Below are 18,812 nucleotides of genomic sequence, written 5' to 3' on the forward strand. Positions count from 1 at the left end.
ATGACTATTGTAGCCCACCACGAGCCATCTTCTGGGAGTGGTGGGCTAAAAAATCGAAATATCTGTTAAATATATTTAAATATATGTTAAATAAATAAAAAGACCTGGGTTGAATAGGGACTTGGGACATACCGAATTGGAATCCTTGCCTGCTGTTCCCAGAGAGAAGGGAAATGAGCAATCAGGAATGAAGACGACCAGGGCAGAATGCAGAACCCTCCCCCTTGTCAGGCTGAGAGCTGAAGGATCCCTTACAGGAGGGCAGGGGGAGTCAGAACCCTCCTTGGAATATTTCTGTTCTGATAGTGGTTTTATGCACACACACACATACCTTGTACAGGGGTCTGTTTCCAGGAGCCACAGTGTTATATTAGGTAGGTATGGCTTATTGTTTGCCTCTGACCCATAAATAAAGGTAAAGGTATCCCCTGTGCAAGCACTGGGTCATGTCTGACCCTTGGGGTGACGCCCTCCAGCGTTTTCATGGCAGACTCAATACGGGGTGGTTTGCCAGTGCCTTCCCCAGTCATTACCGTTTACCCCCCAGCAAGCTGGGTACTCATTTTACCGACCTCGGAAGGATGGAAGGCTGAGTCAACCTTGAGCCGGCTGCTGGGATTGAACTCCCAGCCTCATGGGCAAAGCTTTCAGACGGCTGCCTTACCACTCTGCGCCACAAGAGGCTCTTGACCCATAAATAGCAACCAATTATTTTCAGAGTGTAATGTTATGAAAAAGCTAGGCAAGGCACTTTGTAGACAGTGCTGCTTGTCACAGCTATATAGCCAAACACCTTTGTATGTGAAGGAGGGTGGTGAATGTAGGACATTCTGTACCCAAAATTCATTACCTGATTTTTTTATTCTTGAAATGTTCATGGTGTGTTGATGATGAGTATCCTAGCTGTAATCCGGGCGACGCTGCATTCTCTCTCTTTCACATGGGTGGCAAGATGAGAGAGGGCCCCTTCCATCCATGGAATAGGTCTGTAGGCTTAGGCCTCTGTGAAAGAAACAGATTTATGTTTGCCATCTAGAAACTGTACTTCACAAAGGATGAATTAAACAAATTATAGTGAATAAATTATACTTACTACCCAGCAGAGTTGTGCGGCAGAAAATAATCCACAAGGTTAGGTGGTTACATTATTAGGGTCCGTGGTTTGTATTACTGTGTAGTTTGCTGTAAGCAGGATCCTACTGTGTCATTTTCTGCATCGTTTAATGTGTTGTGTAAGTACTTGTGCTTTGTATTGGTCCTTTTTTTAGATGTCTGTCTGGCTTCAGGTTTCTACAGTCCTAATTTCTTGGTTTATTGAAGGTCCCAATCCATTGATTGCATTCACTCGCTCTGTGTGACCTGCCTAAAGTCCCAGTGAGCCAGGCAGAGTATAAATAAATAAATAACCCAATCAGGTACAGGCCATTTCCTAGGATAGGGACCCCCATCAGAACACCCACTGCTTCCACTCAGAGCAAAATCCTTCTCAGAAGTGTTCTCTTGGTATGGCATTGTATGCCTCGCAGGCTCTTTCCCATGTTAAAAACCTTTGGAATTCTGCAGCTGTAGTCCTAACAGCCATAGTATCCAGATCTCTTCTTCTGCAGGCACCCAGTACCATCTCTTCTACAAATACAGACATGCAGCAAATTCCACTATTTTTGGTTCTTCTCAAATGCACTGCACTCTTATGCCTAATGAAGGGAACGGCAGCTGAATCCAGGGACCCTTTCTTAAGCTTGAAGATAGTTCAGCAGTTTGTGCAGACTGTGGTGGGAGAACCGCACGTCCGTATTATGAACCCCAAAGGGCGTTATGCAAGAGCGTTATGTCTTGCTTTTATCATAAAGCTGTTGCAAAGTCTGCATGGAAGCAGGGTGTGATTAAATAATAAATGCTTCATATTCTAATTTACTTAGCAGCAAAACTCCTTCAACATAAATTCACCTTGCCTGTTTATGGTTCAACATTGTAAGTCAGCACACCCTTATTTGTATGTTAATCCTCCATTGCTTCTCTTTGTACCTTTTTAATCTTATTAGGGCAAGACGTTTTGTTTGCTTTTGGCATCCTACATAAATCCTCAGTATTATGACAACATGGTAGGTAAAACAGATCACATATTATAGGCATTTCTCTCACAGAAGCTCTTTATATATTTATTGGATTATTTTAAAATCCTGTTTATACTTTTGGTGTTAAATTCTTGGTCAGTAGCTTCATGTTACCAAAACGTGGCATAACCTTGTAAAAAAAAAGAGTTCGAAGCCAGGAATACTGGTTTACAAAAAAATGTTATGAACAAGATGATCAAATTAATTGCTGAAGTTGCTGTCAAATGACATGCATCCACTACTAGAAACTAGTTAATAGATGAAACAAGCCAATAAACCTGGACTTCCTGGATTCAGCAATATTGTCACCAATTCTATCTAATGGATGCTTGCTATACCATTTCTGTTCATAGCCGATGAAGAATGTGAAATTCTGCTAAACAACCAGTTGCTCAGATAACCTGAAATGGGGTGGGGGGGGGGGGGGAGACAGAGATAGGTATTAACCACCAGATTGAGAATACCAAGCATTGAAATTATTGCTGGGTAGAATATTGGAGTTAATGTAAACATAGCAGGGAACCCAAAGTACTAGTGTAATACCTTTTCTTGGGGCCACCTAAAATGTTTGAAAAGAGCAAGAGAACTTTAGAATTCTGCAGAACTCTTCTTCAATTTAAACAAGGGGGGGAGAGAAAAAAGGTGTTCCAGGGTAGAAAAGTGACACTATCTGCCAGCTGTTAAAAATACATAAAGTGTTATACATAATTGGCTATGACAATGCAAAAACTAAATACTTCTGGGATAGAGACACAGTGGTAACTTTATCTAAAAAAATATAAACAGCTGAAGTAATTTGGACCTCTTGTAGTGTTAACTGGAACACAGAAGTCCCTTTTAAGGCAGAAAGCAGAAGAACACCATGGGAGACTCTGTATTAGCAGAACTGGAGTATAATTTTAGATGTTCATGAGAGTCAATGAGGCCAAACTGGTAATACTCAATAGCAGGCGGAAGACATACAAATCCCACCTGCCAATTAGCAAAGTTCCATCATTATAAGTCACCCTTCTTCAGTTGTACATGTCCATGTTCAGGCTATGTTTCTTTGGTACTACAGAATGAGTTTCTACCTGCCTTAAGCTGTGGAGAACTGTGAAATCCATGTGAGAAATTCAGCATTTTTGAGACCAGAAAAAATCAAAATGGTACCTTTTTCCATATATTTAGACAGTCTTCCCTCCTTTTAATCCAGTACTCATTCATTTAATAAGTATGTTGAGATAATTTATTTGCAGATGAGATGTTGGGCAGAGTTTGGTGTAGACTGGGCCAGTGAAAAGCTACATGCTGTTAACTGGCCTTGATTGAAAGCCTGTATTAGTCCATTTCCATTTGGTTTTTAGACTGCTTCTGTCAAAGTTTGCCAAGTAGGGTAATTTGTTAATAGCAGTTTTCTGGCAGCAATAACTCAAGCAATGGAGGACAAAAGAACAAGCTGATCAACATAAAGACATTATGAAGTATAGAAAAAGTGGAGAAGCTACAAAAAATTTATTTTCCAACAAAATAACTCTCCACAAGCGGTGTAAACTTTTCTTACTAAAACAAATACTCTAAAACACAAAAAAAAAAGATTGTACAATTCCAGTGAAACACTCACAGTCACATTTGCCTGTGTTTTTAACTTCCCTGGATCCTCAATGAAGAGCCGGCAGATTAACACTTTCCCAATTACCTCTAGCTGCAAACTTCCTCATGGTGCTTGCCTGAATTTTAGACTTTCGAGTTACAGACAGAACAGACGTTTTTTTATGTTCTCAGGACTGATCAGCGTGCTTATGAATTGTTGCTAATTTGCACATTAAGGTGCTCACATGAATTGTGTAACACTTGATGGGGGCATTCATGGAAGATTGTGCAAATTACTTCTATGAGACTAGCATGGAGGTAAGTAACCCTGTGATCTTCCAAGAATGCTTTCCTTGAATATTGCCATCCTCGTGTGCATAGATCATATTGCCTGAGTACCTAAATGTGCAATGAGCTTTGCTTCATAATCTGGGGATTGGCCCTAAGACTGTCTTGTGTACACTTGGCAGTTGCTCCTATATTACGTATTTCCATCTCCATCATTTTACATAGGCACACTTCTACATTCCATGTCAAGTGTGATTTATCAAGTCCACAAAGAAAAGGTATCTGTGTGCCCACTGTGATTAGTGTGTAAAGTGCAGCACAGAACAGTTGATTGTTTCATAGATTTAAAATGCAAAGATGGTAAGGAGATTCCATCCTTTATCTAAAGCATTCATTCGTACTTGGACTAAGGTACAAGCTTTCCGTTAGAGACGTGTCTAGAGTGAACACCATTAACAAATTTCCTGAATGAGGCTGGTTCCAGTTGCCAGTAATTCAAAAGCAAATCTGCTGACTTGGCATTAGGACTCTAAAACAGTGCGGTCAATCTTATGAAAGAAGGTGTTTGCAGAAATAACATTTATAAACTGTCTATACAGTACACAGTACCAGTACATAGAAAAGAGATTTTGACTTCATGATCCCCTGTGTGTAAGGCAAGGCTGAATTCTGTCCCCAAATGGAGTCCACTAGAGGGACAAGCAACAGAAAGTGGCTCTTGAATCAATAAGCAAATTAAGTGCCTATAATTTTTTTTTTAATCAGAATAGATGAAAGCCTCAGTTTTGGGATGTGCTGATTTTGGCTGGCTGAAAAAACACGGGAGGTTGATAAAACATCAATTGTATTTTGTCTGAAAAAACACTAACAACATCTTGATGGCAACAGATATTGTTCAAGTGGCAGCTACCAAAAACAGCTTTGGAAAAAAAAAACACAGTACAACATTAGGAGCTTTGTAGTTGTACTATGCCAAAGTGTTACAGCACTAATCCAAATGAATATTCTATTTTATGCTATTGCTGTGGAAGCAATAGCAATGTAAATCAGCATACAGGATACCACGTGATTTGCAATGAAAAACCCAGAATTTTTTTTTCCAAAAGGGGCTTTTGTCATATATAACTTCGAGGAAACACAAGACTGCCAGAGGCAAATGTTATTGGCGGATGTACACTTCCCTCTTCCATTCTGCTGCGTCATTGCGTTTTTTATTTGTCACTTCCCCATCCCTGTCGCAATACTGGTCCCTTGATTTATGGCGGCTACGCTGCTTGTTGCCTTCGTTGTGGTCTTGCTCTCGGTCCCTTTCCTTTGAGCGATGCCTTGATTCTCGATGCCTGTGATCACTGCTCCCATGAGATTCGTCCCTGTGACTGTGATCTCTATGAGAATCATAGTGTTCATGTGAGTAGTCTTCCTTTGGCTCTACATAGGCTGAATCTCTGCTATCTTGTGTTTCTGAGTCAAAGGTTTCCTGCCTAGACAGTCCACGGCTAATGCCACTACGATGGTTATGGTGATGACCTGAAGAGGAAGAACGGTGTTGAGATTTCCTGGAGGGCTCAGCCCGTGTTTCTTCTTCGCCTTGGGAACCAGTTCGTTCAAGGGCTGCTTGTTCATTCATCTGGTCTTCTGGAGAGCCCTGGTTAGTAGGAGAGAATTGTAAATCCACAAGGAATAACAAGCCCCCATTAAATCAGTAATGTTACAGTGCTTGGACTTGTTACTCAAAAGCAAACTCACTGATATACTCAGTGCTATTCGAGAAGTGCTTTTAGGCAGCAAGCTACAGGTAGCAACCTTTGTGGAACTTATTATTTAGGAGTTCGGCATTTGCTGGAAATATTTACATACAAGTAAAACTCAATTTTTAAAAACGTCAGCATATATTTACTGACAGAGCTCTGGTGACTTTATTTAAAAACATTCCATTTGGCCCAACTCCCATTAGACATCACAAAGAAAATGAAGATAGATCTGGCAGTGAGGCAAGTCAGATTCCAAAGTAGCTAATATAGGATCTGAAACACACTGGAAAGCAAGCAATAATGGGAAAGATCTACAGCAAACGATAGGAAGAAGATGCGCTTCAGTGTAAAGGCAGCACCTGGATTTTATCTTTCAAATATTAATCCAGTATTAAAAGCACTTATAACAACAATATTTTTCTAGGTAATTAAATGGAATTGTCGCTGTGGTAAGATATCCTTTTTGTCTTCATAATTTATTCACTCCAATAGGTGCCAATACAACGGACATTGCCAAGAAAATGCAGACACAGTAAACTTGCCATTTAATTTCCTAGCAGATTATTGGGAACTAAAGTATTAAATCAAAATTACCAAACACAATCAAACCTAATCTTCATCAGCACGCTTTGAAATCACTGAAAAATTAACAGTTGTGATTATTTACCTTAGGTTAAGATTGCAGTTGTATTAATGCTATATAAATGCAAAGTATTCAGTAGCTCTTAAAACATCTATATTTAGGTAGCTGGGTTAATCTGCTTAACAAAATAAGACACATTCAGAACTATTTTCTATTTTCTCTTTGAATTTATTGTTGTTGTTTTTTAAGCAAAAAGGTTCAGCAGAAACTGCAGTCACATATGTGATAAGTATTCTCCCCTAAATGCTGCCAAGAGTATCTGGATTTCAGGGTGATATTAGCTCTAACTGCATAGATTCAGATCTGAATTTATGATCCAGGCATGGCTTTAAGCTTAAATCTGACAAATTTGAATCTTGGAAACATTCTCGGATGATTTCTTTGCACTACTATTGTAATGTTGGGATTTCTGGTGCTTTAAGCCATATTAGGGTTGGGTGCTTTGGCTGCCAAAGCAGCTGTTTGGGCCCGAAGCAGCCAGTGCAGCAGCATGGGGGGAGGGGCAGTGCAAGCACGACACACCAGAGTGGTGTGCCAGCATACGCACTGCCCCTCCCCCCGTGCTGTGGTGCTGGCTGCTTTGGGCATGAACGGCCGCTCTGGCCGCCAAAGCAGCCAACCCTACTCCCCATATTGCAGAAAACCATATTCACAATTCCTCTTTACCCCAAAACAGTCATGAGTACGGTATGCCTTGCTCAGTGTCCCAAACATACTTCACCAATCATATAAGCTTTATAATTACCGGAGTCCCTATGAACTTATAGAATTCAATTTCCCTAACGCTGTTGAGGCGTAGCTGGCCTTGTGTATCTGTAGCAACAAAGGCCTGCAAATCATGGTTATGACACAAAACAGTGTGGAAGCTTTTGAGTTCTCTATTACTCATATTAGTCTGGGTGTTTAACAAAATGCTTCTCTCTATAAAAAAAAATCCTCATCAAGTCTCAGTTTAGTTCTTTGGGAGAAAGGTTGGCTAGAACTTTCCTCCAATAAAATTACATAAATAAATAAATGGGATTGAATAACCTGCCAAAATAACCTCCCTTTCCTCCATGCTAAGGAGTTTTGTTCTATGAACTAGCATTCCACAAATGTATTTCATGAATATATATGTTAACTCAAACACATACAAAATTCCTGTGTATCCAAAGCCTTAATGCCGGGCTAGTCAACCTGTGGTCCTCCAGATGTCCATGGACTACAATTCCCACAATTAAAATAGTAAATGATTGATTGGCTCCCACATCCTACTTCTAAAGGGGCATGTCACCTCTTCCAGGGCTCCTTATGTTCTAGTCCAAATGACTGTAAATAAAGTGTTGTTGTTGTTGTCCCTTGAAGTCTGAGAAATATTTCAGGGGGTCCTTCATGGCCAAAAACTAGAAAAAGGCTGAGCTAAGGGGACCAGTGTTGCATACAAGACAAACACAGCCACTATAATGCCTGTGAATGGTACTGGCTCTTACCTGTAAGTCAGCATCCGGACCTGCATTGACTGGAAGAGTGGCAGTTGCCAGGGTACGAGTTAGGAGCTGATTGGGAGAATGGCTGCTAGGAGGATGTGTGGCCTTCCAATATGCTTCCAAATAGTCAGCTAGATGCTCACAAGCATCTTCAAGCTGGTTTTCATCCAGAATCACATCAAACATTTCCTGAAAATGGGGTAGTTTAGTCATATCGCCATTGGAGCAAAAAGCAAAAAAAAAAAAAAAGTCATAAACCGAACCTAATAATGATCCAACAATAACCATGTTATAAGATGTTTTATAGATAGTATATTACACCTAAGGTTATCAGCAGAATGTCTAAAGAATATTATCCTAAGAGTTGGAGGTGCAAAGAAAGTATTGGATCTTTTTATCATACGTGGTGGAATTGTAAAAAAATAAAGACATTTTGGATTAACATTCATACTATATTAGAAACAATGCTGAATATAAAATTTCCTATGAATCTTGACTATATGTTAAGTGTGATGCTAGAAAATACCCCACACCAAGCTCGAATCTTTTTTTTCCCATGCCCCAGCTGTGGCCAGGATTGCCATAGTAAAGGTCTGGAAAAACACAGTTTCCAATAGTAATATACTGGTTGGAGAACTTTCTAAGATGGCGAGATTAACATCTGGTTAATGGCAAATCTTTGGAAGAATTTCAAGAACAATGGCGTTATTATACATTAATATATGCAAAAGTAGCAAATATGGCTTTAAAGGTGTACTGATATTATTATTTCTATGACAATTCTGTTTCTTATATTCACTGTTTAATCTTGTTTCTATCTGAAATAATTTTTTTTTAAGTAACCATGTTGACTGAACTGTGGTCATAAAACTCGTGACAATTTATAAAGAACTAAGTTTTAAAGCACTCAAAACTTTACTATCCTGAAAAATTTTCAACCATTTTGACAGGCATGATTCCAGTTGCCAATGAAAAGCTTAAAATATATGGAGGCGTGGTGGAGACATTTATTTACAAAAGAGGGACCGAGGATGCCAGGGAAAGTTATGGCATTCCCAGCACGTGGGAACTTGTTCAAAATAGGACATTTATTTATTCCCATCTAGGTCTTAAAGCAAATAGGCTGTTGGACCAGCAATACAATAAAAAGTTATTGCTGTTCATTACTCATTAAAAGTAACAGTTTAATTGTGGCAGCTACATATTTGCATACATTAAAAGAGTGAGAAGAGCAAGCAGTCCAGAAATTTTCTTCTTAGATCTGAATTACATTTATTTGCAGTGATGTGCTCAGCCATGGCTTGAGAGAAGACTTGCACATGCAAGCAGGCAGTGTGCATACAGATCAATCCAGTTATTTGGGTTCCAGGCATGGATCCCTTTAGGAGAGCCATGCCAGTAAAGCTGGGAAATAGGCTCGCCAGTTTACCTTGCCAAAGAGCTGGTGTGTGTTATTGGAAACATGTATACGCATTGAAGGAAGGAAGCAAGCAAGCAAGGAAGGAAGAGAGATGCAATAATGTATTTTCAGCAGTCTGATTTAAGAATAACTCACTGGAGGGCACTGAGCCAGTTTATCAGCGGCTACCATTTGAACGTTTAGGTGTTTAGCCTGAGATTTGCCTCGTGATTTTATTAACCTCTGTAAAACCTGTGGAAGAGAAGGATGCAGTTAAATTATGAAGGCATAAAGAAAGAGTCAGCTTTGAACTCTGTGGAAAGAAACTACCGATGCCAAAAAGGTCCTTATGCAAAGGGAGATAATTCTTTCATGCCTTTCACATGGTCAGCAATGCAGCAAATCTGTGTGTGGTGACTACCCCATTAACTGATGGTTGTGAACTGGAAGCACGTGTGAGCAGATGGCTACAAATATTTACCTTTGGAGAAGAAATCTTTACATATACTATAATTGGAGCCAAAGAAGTTTTACTGAGTTGAGCCGGGTGATTAATAGTATCAGCATCAAGTACTACCAGCTGCAATGTTCGTGCTAATTCAAATATTCGTTCAATTTCACTCTGAACTTCAGCTGCAGAAAAGCAAAAGAAACCTTATTAAGACAGTGTTCAAAAACAAACATTTTGCAGTAATTGCTGAAATGGTACGCTAGGGTGCAAAGCATCTGCAACAGTCTAACAGCTTTTAAAATATATACACATACACACAAATATACACTATTTTAAATAGAATACAATTTGTTTAAAGTAAAAAATATGGTTCTTGAGATTTTACATTACAGCCTTGCCACTCTTAGGGTGGCTGATAATGCTAAAATGCTGTGGTCCCTTTTATTCCTAATCATGAGATCTAGGTGTTGAGAAAATGGTTTTAGGGAATTTGGTATTTTGCTTGAGAGGCACAAACTTGTAGATATATCTCCAACCAATACATGTCTCATGCAGAACATCCAGCCAAACACAGTAGAACTCCTGAAGAAGTTGTGCGTGCATCAAACAGAATGATTTACATTTCTTTCAATGCATCCCCTCCCCCTGCCCCGCTAATGTTTCTTCATTATTCCTATCCTGTCTCCTAGCCCCCTCTGCACAGACAGGTAGAAATACTAGTACTGGTACAGTATTGAAAGAGACAGCATAACTACATATATGGTTGATACCAGCTGTAGTCAGATTATAAAATAGAAATGCCCTGAAAAATACAGTTCTGGTAGCTAAAAGTATTTCATTTCAGGTCAATTAAGCACCTAAATGCCATGCAAAATTCCTTTCTCCATACAATAAGAGGCACTTCAAGCCATCAGTCTTAGAATCATAGAATCATAGAGTTGGAAGGTGGTGGCCCAGCACGGTGCAAATGTAGCCGCCTTCCAAGGTGCCCAGTGTTGCTGCCATGGCCGTCCCCCAAGCCCTGCACTGCCGTGCCGTGTGGCTGCCTGCTGCTGGTGCATCCTGTCTGCCCATGCCACTGCCAAGCCTCGCCCTCAGGCCAGTCTCTCCAGAGGCTCCTCCAGGTGCTGTGGCCCCTCCCTCGCCGCCCACCTGCTGGCTGCCCCCTGCAGCTGCTCTAACGGGCGCCCTGTCCCTCTGAAGTAGCCGAAAAGTGGCAGCGGCGAGTGGTTGTGGGTGGTGGCAGTGGCTGAGGAGCCATGGCAATGGCTGCCTCCACGCCACCCTGACTGTTGTGCGCCTGTGTACGCACACCGCCCCTGCCACTGGCTGCGTTGGCCTTGAACGGCTGATTCAGACGCCACCGCACACAACCCTGATACCAGCACATATGAGCATTACTTCATGCAAACAGAAGCAAATTATAGTATGATTCAACTTGAGGCAGTGGTTAAGAGCGACAGCTTCTAATCTGTTGAGCCCGGTTTGATTGGTTGGGGTCGACCTAAACAGAAGCATTTATTGAGCCCCCAGAAAACCCCTACTCATGTTCTGAATCCTGAACTGATCTACCAGTGGAATCATAGTTAGCAAGTTCATGTTGTCACTGGAACTGTTATATGGAAATGTTACAGGAAGTGTTATAGAAACTGTTATAAGTGGAAATCAGTGCCGCAGCACGGGGGGGGGGAACAGAGCCACATCGACACCCACACTTCCCCCCCCTGGCTTCTTTGGGCACGAATGGCCACTTTGGACGCCGAAGGACCCAAACCTAGTGGAAACTACTGTTACTATAGTTTTACTTGATGTCATGAATTATGCTGCACATCCCCTGTGTTCTATGTAGACAGCCCTGAACCAAAAGGGAGGGTTGAATAGAAATATAATAAATAAATAAAAATAAATGATCTGATTTCTAAATATACGAGAGAGAGCATTAATTTTCCATGAACAGCAAAGGCATAGCAGCAAATGTCATTATGAAATACAAAAATCCACACGGAAGTATCTAATTACTTTGTCTGGATATTCCTAGATAATAATTGCAGTTAATGTTTCAGGGTTAAAAAAATTACTTTGTCTCAGCTCTAATTATATATGTTCTGTGTGACTTGTATAGAAGCTTGTAATTTTGCACCTCAGCAGATATTTAATGAGGTCCAGATGAGTATGGCACATCTGGATACATATCCACATCAACTATGCATCTGGATAACAAATGCGGAATTGGAACATCTGCGTTCTCTACATATAAAGTTAACACAGCATATTGTTGTTAAAGACTGTACAAGAAGATCATCTGTACACTATACAGTCTTATTCCTTTACAGCTGTGCCCAAAATTCCATATTGAATGTTTGAAATTCAAATAGTGGCAGAACAAAATAATGCCATTTCTAGGGGGTGGGGGGAAGCTTGAAAGTTACCAATGTGTTCCTTAGAAAACAACACAATCCTTAAATGGAGGAAATCATCCTGATTTCACAGCCAGAATGTTACAGGATTAAACCCAGTTTCTGGCATCACATGCCATTTCTGCAAACCACATTTCAAAATACAAGGGGTGACAAATGATGACAATGGATTTAGCTAAAAGTTCAAAAACAGATTTCAAAGAATATTTTTGACCAGTGAGATCTGTTGGGCAATAAAATGCAAAATGAAGGGTCTCCTACACCAGGGGTCCCCAATGTGCACAGCCAATCCGCAACAAAGCACACTGTTAAACAACTTCTGCCCGAAATGTTGAAGAATTGCTATCAATAATATATTTTCATTTCACCTCCTCTGGCAGTCATTTTGTGACTTTGCCTTCCGCCCGGTATCAGAATTCCAAAGCTGGCCACAAGCTCAAAAGGTCTGGAGAACTCTGGACTAAACCAAGAACCTGCCAACTAATGTTCAAAAGAGAAAATGCTATAAACCCCAATAAGAAGAGGAGAGATTCTTGGCAAGATCAAACTGCCAGAACATAAATGTGTCAATAAAAGGGATATCCAATGTGCATTGCTTGCGACTGTATTATCGAAAATGAGATTTCTCATATGCTATGTAGCATGTTCAGTAAAACCTGCATGTTTTTTGTTACAGTAGTTCACAAATCCACTTGCCAAGCTGCCTATGGCAACGACAAATCTAATTATAGCTACTTTCCAAACTAGTGAGATGGTAGCGGTGCTTCTTCCGCTCCTGTTCAGTAGGCAGAAAAAGAAGGCCTTACGTAGCTAAGCATTATTGTTCTAACAGTGATCCCCAACCTTTTTATCACCGGGGACCAGTCAACACTTGACAATTTTACTGAGGCCCGGGGGGGGGGGGGGTAGTCTTCCGCCAAGGGACATCGTCGCTGCTGCCGCCGCCTGAGACCCTGCTCCACTTGCTTTCCTGCTGGTGCCCCTGACTTCCCGCCACCCACTGGGAGGCGCTGCCAGCAGCAGCTGTGCAGTGCCACACTGAGGGGGAGCCCCAGCCATGGCAACTGCTGGAGAACACCAAAGGTGAGCTGGCAGCAGAGTAGCAGGGCAGCCCTCGAGGCAGCAGCCGGGGAGGAGGACAAGGAGGAGCCGCGGCCCGGTACCGACTGATCCACAGACTGGTACCTGTCCTTGGACTGGGGATTGGGGAACGCTGTTCTATCAGACTGGGCTGGGGAGGTCTACAGATGCAATGTACCCAGACACAAGGTATTTGGTAGAGATCACATCCATCTTGTGGGACAGGATGTTGGGACTTTTTTTATTCTTGTTCATTTCCTTCATCTGTTCAGGTGGCTTCACCGGTTCTGTCTCTATTGATGGCACAAATATGTACTATGAGCAGGAAACAGAAGTTCAATGAATTGGGGAAAAATAGAGGACAGAAATATTGCTAATGAAGATGAGAATGGGATAGAATGGGTAGCAGCAAATGGGTAGTACTGGCAACAAATAAAAGTTGTCAACCATGCTCAGGCACTTTTTGTAGATCCCTACTGATGAAAGAGCCTTTTGTGGCACAGAGTGGTAAGGCAGTCTGAAAGCTTTGCCCATAAGGCTGGGAGTTCAATCCCAGCAGCCGGCTCAAGGTTGACTCAGCCTTCCATCCTTCCGAGGTCGGTAAAATGAGTACCCAGCTTGCTGGGGGGTAAACGGTCATGACTGGGGAAGGCACTGGCAAACCACCCCGTATTGAGTCTGCCATGAAAACGCTAGAGGGCGTCACCCCAAGGGTCAGACATGACTCGGTGCTTGCACAGGGGATACCTTTACCTTTACCTTTACTGATGAACACGGCAGGAAATGGCAGGTGTGTCACCAAGCTGCTGCTGTGTGGTATTCCAAGTAGGCATATGAACATTCATCATGGGGTAAATCACTTTTCAGATTCATGCATTTTCCTACATAGAAAATGCCACCACAAATAAAATTTGCCTTGCCATGAGGATTCTTTTTGCCTGTCTGCTCTTCCCAGAGGACTAGTAAATAAATGGCTCTTAAAGGTGTATAGAGTAAAAGTAAAAATAGAGCCCATAGCCTCATAACTGTTTCATCACTGAGTATGTTGACTTTGAAATTCATGACTCAATCATGTTATGGCCATGAGTGGTACAGCCCTAAAGGAATTAAGGTGTGTGTTTCGCGCGGGGCGGGGGGCTTTATTTTATTATCAGCATGTCTTGGGCACTGATTTTCATCCTAGAAACGCTGTAATGTAATCTCAGTTATGAAGATGTTAGATATTTCTCCTAATATTTATAGACCGTTTTATGTATTGTTCCTTGTTCTTATATAAACCGCCCTGAGTCTCCGGGGAGGGCGGTATATAAGTATGATAAATAAAAATAAATAATATAGCTAAAAACCAGGTCCTGTGTATAATTCAATGGTGGATTCCTAAAATTACCCCCTGACAATCTCCCTCGTAAAGCGGGTGTTTTTTTCTCTTTCATGCAACAACTGCAGCAAGGATGGTGCTTGCAAGAAGATGGAGACAAGAAGATATACCAAAAATAACAGACTGGATAGAAAAATTGGGAGAACTGACCTAAATGGCAAAGTTTACTAATCTAGTTAATAGAAGACCAGCAGAAGAATTTGAAGAACATTGGGGGTATTTCTCACAATATTTAGCCAGATAGGTATATATGTATTAACTAAATATGTATTAATATTTATCCAGATAGGCATAGGTATTAACAAATATGTTAGTAGGGTAAATTGACTTGTTATAGAAGTATAATTTTTTGTTCTTATTTCTACTATACTCTCTTTTAAATAAAATAAAGGCTGGAGTTATCCAGCATTTTAAAAAAAATTACTGTAAATTGGTATAAATAGTAACATGTCAGAAATACTACCATGGAAATTTTAATTTCTTGCTGTGATAGATTTGGAATGCTTCTAGCCGCACTGTGTATGCAATAGGGGTGGAATACAGACTTTTGGGGAGAGAAAAGGAGATACTGAATAAATTGTGGGCACCACAAATGGTACATACACAAAATCTCCATACATTTTTAGGCTGTTCTCTATAATGCAATCTACGTGCGACAAAGAACAATGCTTCTAGGATGACATTTTCAAAGCAAAGTACTTTTTACACATACAAAAAAGTGTGCATACATAGTGATATCTGCACAATGAAAAATGTTGTTCACAAACAGCTGCATACATCTGTTTGGGTACACTGCCTCTTTACTAATGCATTTTGAATTAGTGGAGTACAGATTTTCAGTTCACAATTTAGGCATCCAATTAAAAAAAATTAATTGACCTTCTTGCCAATTGCTAATTAATTTCAGGCGCTTAAATACTGTAATTTAGTTTTTAAAAACTTGCCCAGTAACTTGTTCTTTTGTTTTGTTTTTTACCAATAGGAAACCTGCCGTCAGAAACAGATAGCAGCTTTGTGAGGTACACTACATACTGATCACACACAAAGAAGGGGAACAAAGTTAACAACCGTATATACGTACCCAAAACATCTGGAAAAGGAAGGCATTAATGAAGCAAAGAATGGAAAAACTCAAGACAATCAGGTTCTTGTCCAAAGCATACAGAATGAGATAAGGTTACAATAAGAGCAGCTAGAAATGTAACATATATGGGAACAAACAAGAAAAAAAATGTTGGGGTTCTCGAGACAGACAAAGAAATGAAGCAAAAGCCATACTTTTGATTCAGCAACTTATACAGATGCCATGTACACATACAGACATGCGGCAATTTGGATTTTAATCATGTGATCTGAATAAACTCTCTTTTCTTGAAGAAATACGCCTTGAAAAACTTTTCAAGAACTTTTCAGTTTGGGTCCAGCATATTCAATCTATGGAATGTGGTTCGTAGTCTATTAAGCAATAGGTCACCATCTATATATCATGAACAGAGTAGCAATAGCTGGCCTACATTAACGTCACTGGCATAGGTATTCTATTTCATAAACATAGCATGTAAATTTTTATATCCAGTTGATAAACTTTTTCATGCTTATCTGAACGTGATCCTTAATAACGGGTGACATAAAATGATTCTTTTACGTCTACGAATTTCCATTGCACTTGGGTGAAAAATGACTTCATTTTTTGTTTAGGTAAACTGCAGGGTTTTTTAAAGAAGATAAGACTTTGTATTAGTGATTTTTTGTTGAATATAAAGGAATATGTTGTCTTATGCGTTTCCTGAATACTATATAATATGAAATACTAAAGCCCAATCTAAGCTTACTTCAGGTTGACCCAAGGTCTTAAGCAGGCCCAATGGGAGATAAACTACTGATTAATGATTAGCAAGAGAAACAGCAATTGTCTACTCTGTTTGAAGGGCAGAGTTCAGGAAGCCAAAGACCTAATAAAGCAATGATAATAGAATAAAAAAAAAGTTTTCATGACAAAGACTGTCAATAAGGGTGGACAACTTATATGTTGCTTTGCTTCTTCATCTACATAAAACAGCTATACTGTTTTTGCCATAAAATTGACTGCAAATGCCAAAGTGATGTTTATCACTGAGGGTTTTTGTTGTTGCATAAATATGAGAAACTTATTTTCATTCAGCTTCTCTGATTAGTTAATTGCCAAACTTTTAAATCTGGGGAGTTTAAAAACCAGCTGCAAATGTGGAAAGGCCTGATAAAGAGTTATTATGCCATCAATATGCTAAAATTTAGCTTTCCACTTAATTCAAGATCAGAATAAATTTGTTAGAGCCATGTTAACATATTTCAGTTTCTCAAACAGGAATTTACAGTAGTCTGAGTTGCAAGAATTGTAATATAATCATTATATTTGAGTGTTCTTTGTTTAATTACACGTGTTTACTATGCATCCTTTGATCAAAACCAGACTGATATCTTGTGAAATACAGATATCTAAAATTATTTTGCAATGCTAGATAAATTTTCTTTTTAACTTCTATGCTTTTTAATGGTTTTTAATGGTTTTTTAATGGTTTGTTACTCAGCTATAGAAGTCATCTCACCAACACTTACCATAGGAATAATCTTCAGAAATTTATTTGGAAACATGACATTAATTTTAGATACATTAGCAAAGTAGTTAATATGTTCTCCCAGTATGATCTAGAAATGCACCGACATTTACTTTAACAGGAACTGTGACGGTAGCTGATAGTCTTCAATCTAGCTCATAAACAACTGTCCAGTGCTCAGAATGGATGTCCCTGGATCACATGGCATTATCATAGGATCCCATTTTCAGAGAAAGCAAACAGTTGTAATATCTTAGAGCTTTACAGAGTCACAATTTGTGATCTTATCACTTCATACACTCACCTAAGCTTGACCTTGTATTAGATCGTTCGATTATCGCATGTTTGCTGGGATTGTTTAATACTGAGCGTTTGGCAAGCGAGATGTCAGCTGTGACCCGTGTGATTGATATACTGAACGTAAAAAGAAGAATAATATTGTTATCCACTGAGGAATTTAAAAAAATACTACATAAATAGCGAAGACAAGAACAACTAACAAAACACATTTCACATTCCACATCACAGATGTTATTTTTAAATATTTTTTTCTTTTTAATAAAAAAATTATTCAGTAAAAAGAAAGTCAAACACAAAGCTTAAAAAGTTCATCTGCAGTTCTATGGCCATTTCCGCATGGAGGGGTAAAACGCGAGTGGCTTCCTGCTGGCAAATACAGGATGGTAAATCTCACATTAATAACCCTCCTCACAGGGAGACCCCTCCCACATTTTCCTTGGGCCCTGTTGTGAGGCTCTTGACGAGGCTGCAAGCGAAAACAAGACAAACTACTCTCCCCGCTCCTTGGCTTGTCAATTACAAGCCACCAATCAAAGCACAGCAGTTCTCTCATAGATTGAATGCTCTGAAATTTTCCTCTCTGCTCTGAAATTTATTTTAAAAAATAGAAACTTCCGTGTTGCTATGCAGTAATGGTTGGCTTTAAATCAAACTGCTCAGACCCCTGTATGATCGGGAGGAGGCATCCAGATCACCCCCCCTTCCCAGCTCATTTCTCACCTCCAGAAAACATAAACAGAGCTGTTTTTGCCTGCCTGCTTTCAAGAAGACCATGGACACTATAAATAAGATTTTATTTCACCTTGGATAATGTAGGTTTGTGGTCCCACTGCAACACGGATGGTGCCATTCAAAAAAATTACTCAAAGCAGGAAATGAAGAGGGCAGGGTGGAAGCAAGGGCAGGAAAAAACTGCCTAGACTATCACACAATTCTTCCTCCACATGATCTTATTCCTGGTTGCTCACTGGTAGTTCACACGATTTAGGGTGGTAAATCCAGTTTTCTGGATTTCCAAAATCATGATCTTAAAATGGCCAAATCATGACCCGGTTACTGGACAGTGACCTCATGTTGGCGACGTCATGTGGAGGGGGCAATATATGTTGCCAACATGCGAGAGGCTGTCTAGAAACATTTTCCTCATGCGGAAATGGCTCATAAACTGTTATTGGGTTCAGTTCAAATCTTTTTACCATACAACAGTCAGGTCAATTTACTGTACACTTTAGTTTCTCCAACCACTCCCCTTTATTTAACATCTTTTTTCTATGATCAGCAAAGACTGATCTTGCACAGAGTATGGCATTTAAAACAAATTATTGAGTATCTTTGGGAAGAAAGTCTACATAATTCAAC

The 18,812-nt window shown here is 40.0% G+C and overlaps 1 protein-coding gene across 7 annotated transcripts in view; it reads right to left on the reverse strand.

Moving 5' to 3' along the window:
• Nucleotides 1–3,593: 3,593 nt before the first annotated feature.
• Nucleotides 3,594–18,812, reverse strand: part of CACNB2 (calcium voltage-gated channel auxiliary subunit beta 2) — a 134,731-nt gene continuing 119,512 nt past the window's right edge. For all 7 annotated transcript variants that reach the window (XM_077304222.1, XM_077304220.1, XM_077304225.1 and 4 more), the window contains 5 exons: nt 17,458–17,567; nt 9,715–9,866; nt 9,390–9,485; nt 7,838–8,023; nt 3,594–5,619 (listed from right to left, as the gene is read on the reverse strand). In XM_077304222.1, coding sequence (XP_077160337.1) covers nt 5,134–5,619; nt 7,838–8,023; nt 9,390–9,485; nt 9,715–9,866; nt 17,458–17,567 — 1,030 coding nt within the window. In that variant the 3' untranslated portion in view covers nt 3,594–5,133. The remainder of the gene's footprint in view (nt 5,620–7,837; nt 8,024–9,389; nt 9,486–9,714; nt 9,867–17,457; nt 17,568–18,812) is intronic.

This window comes from Paroedura picta, chromosome 11 (genome assembly GCF_049243985.1).
Source record: "Paroedura picta isolate Pp20150507F chromosome 11, Ppicta_v3.0, whole genome shotgun sequence".
Taxonomy (NCBI): domain Eukaryota; kingdom Metazoa; phylum Chordata; class Lepidosauria; order Squamata; family Gekkonidae; genus Paroedura; species Paroedura picta.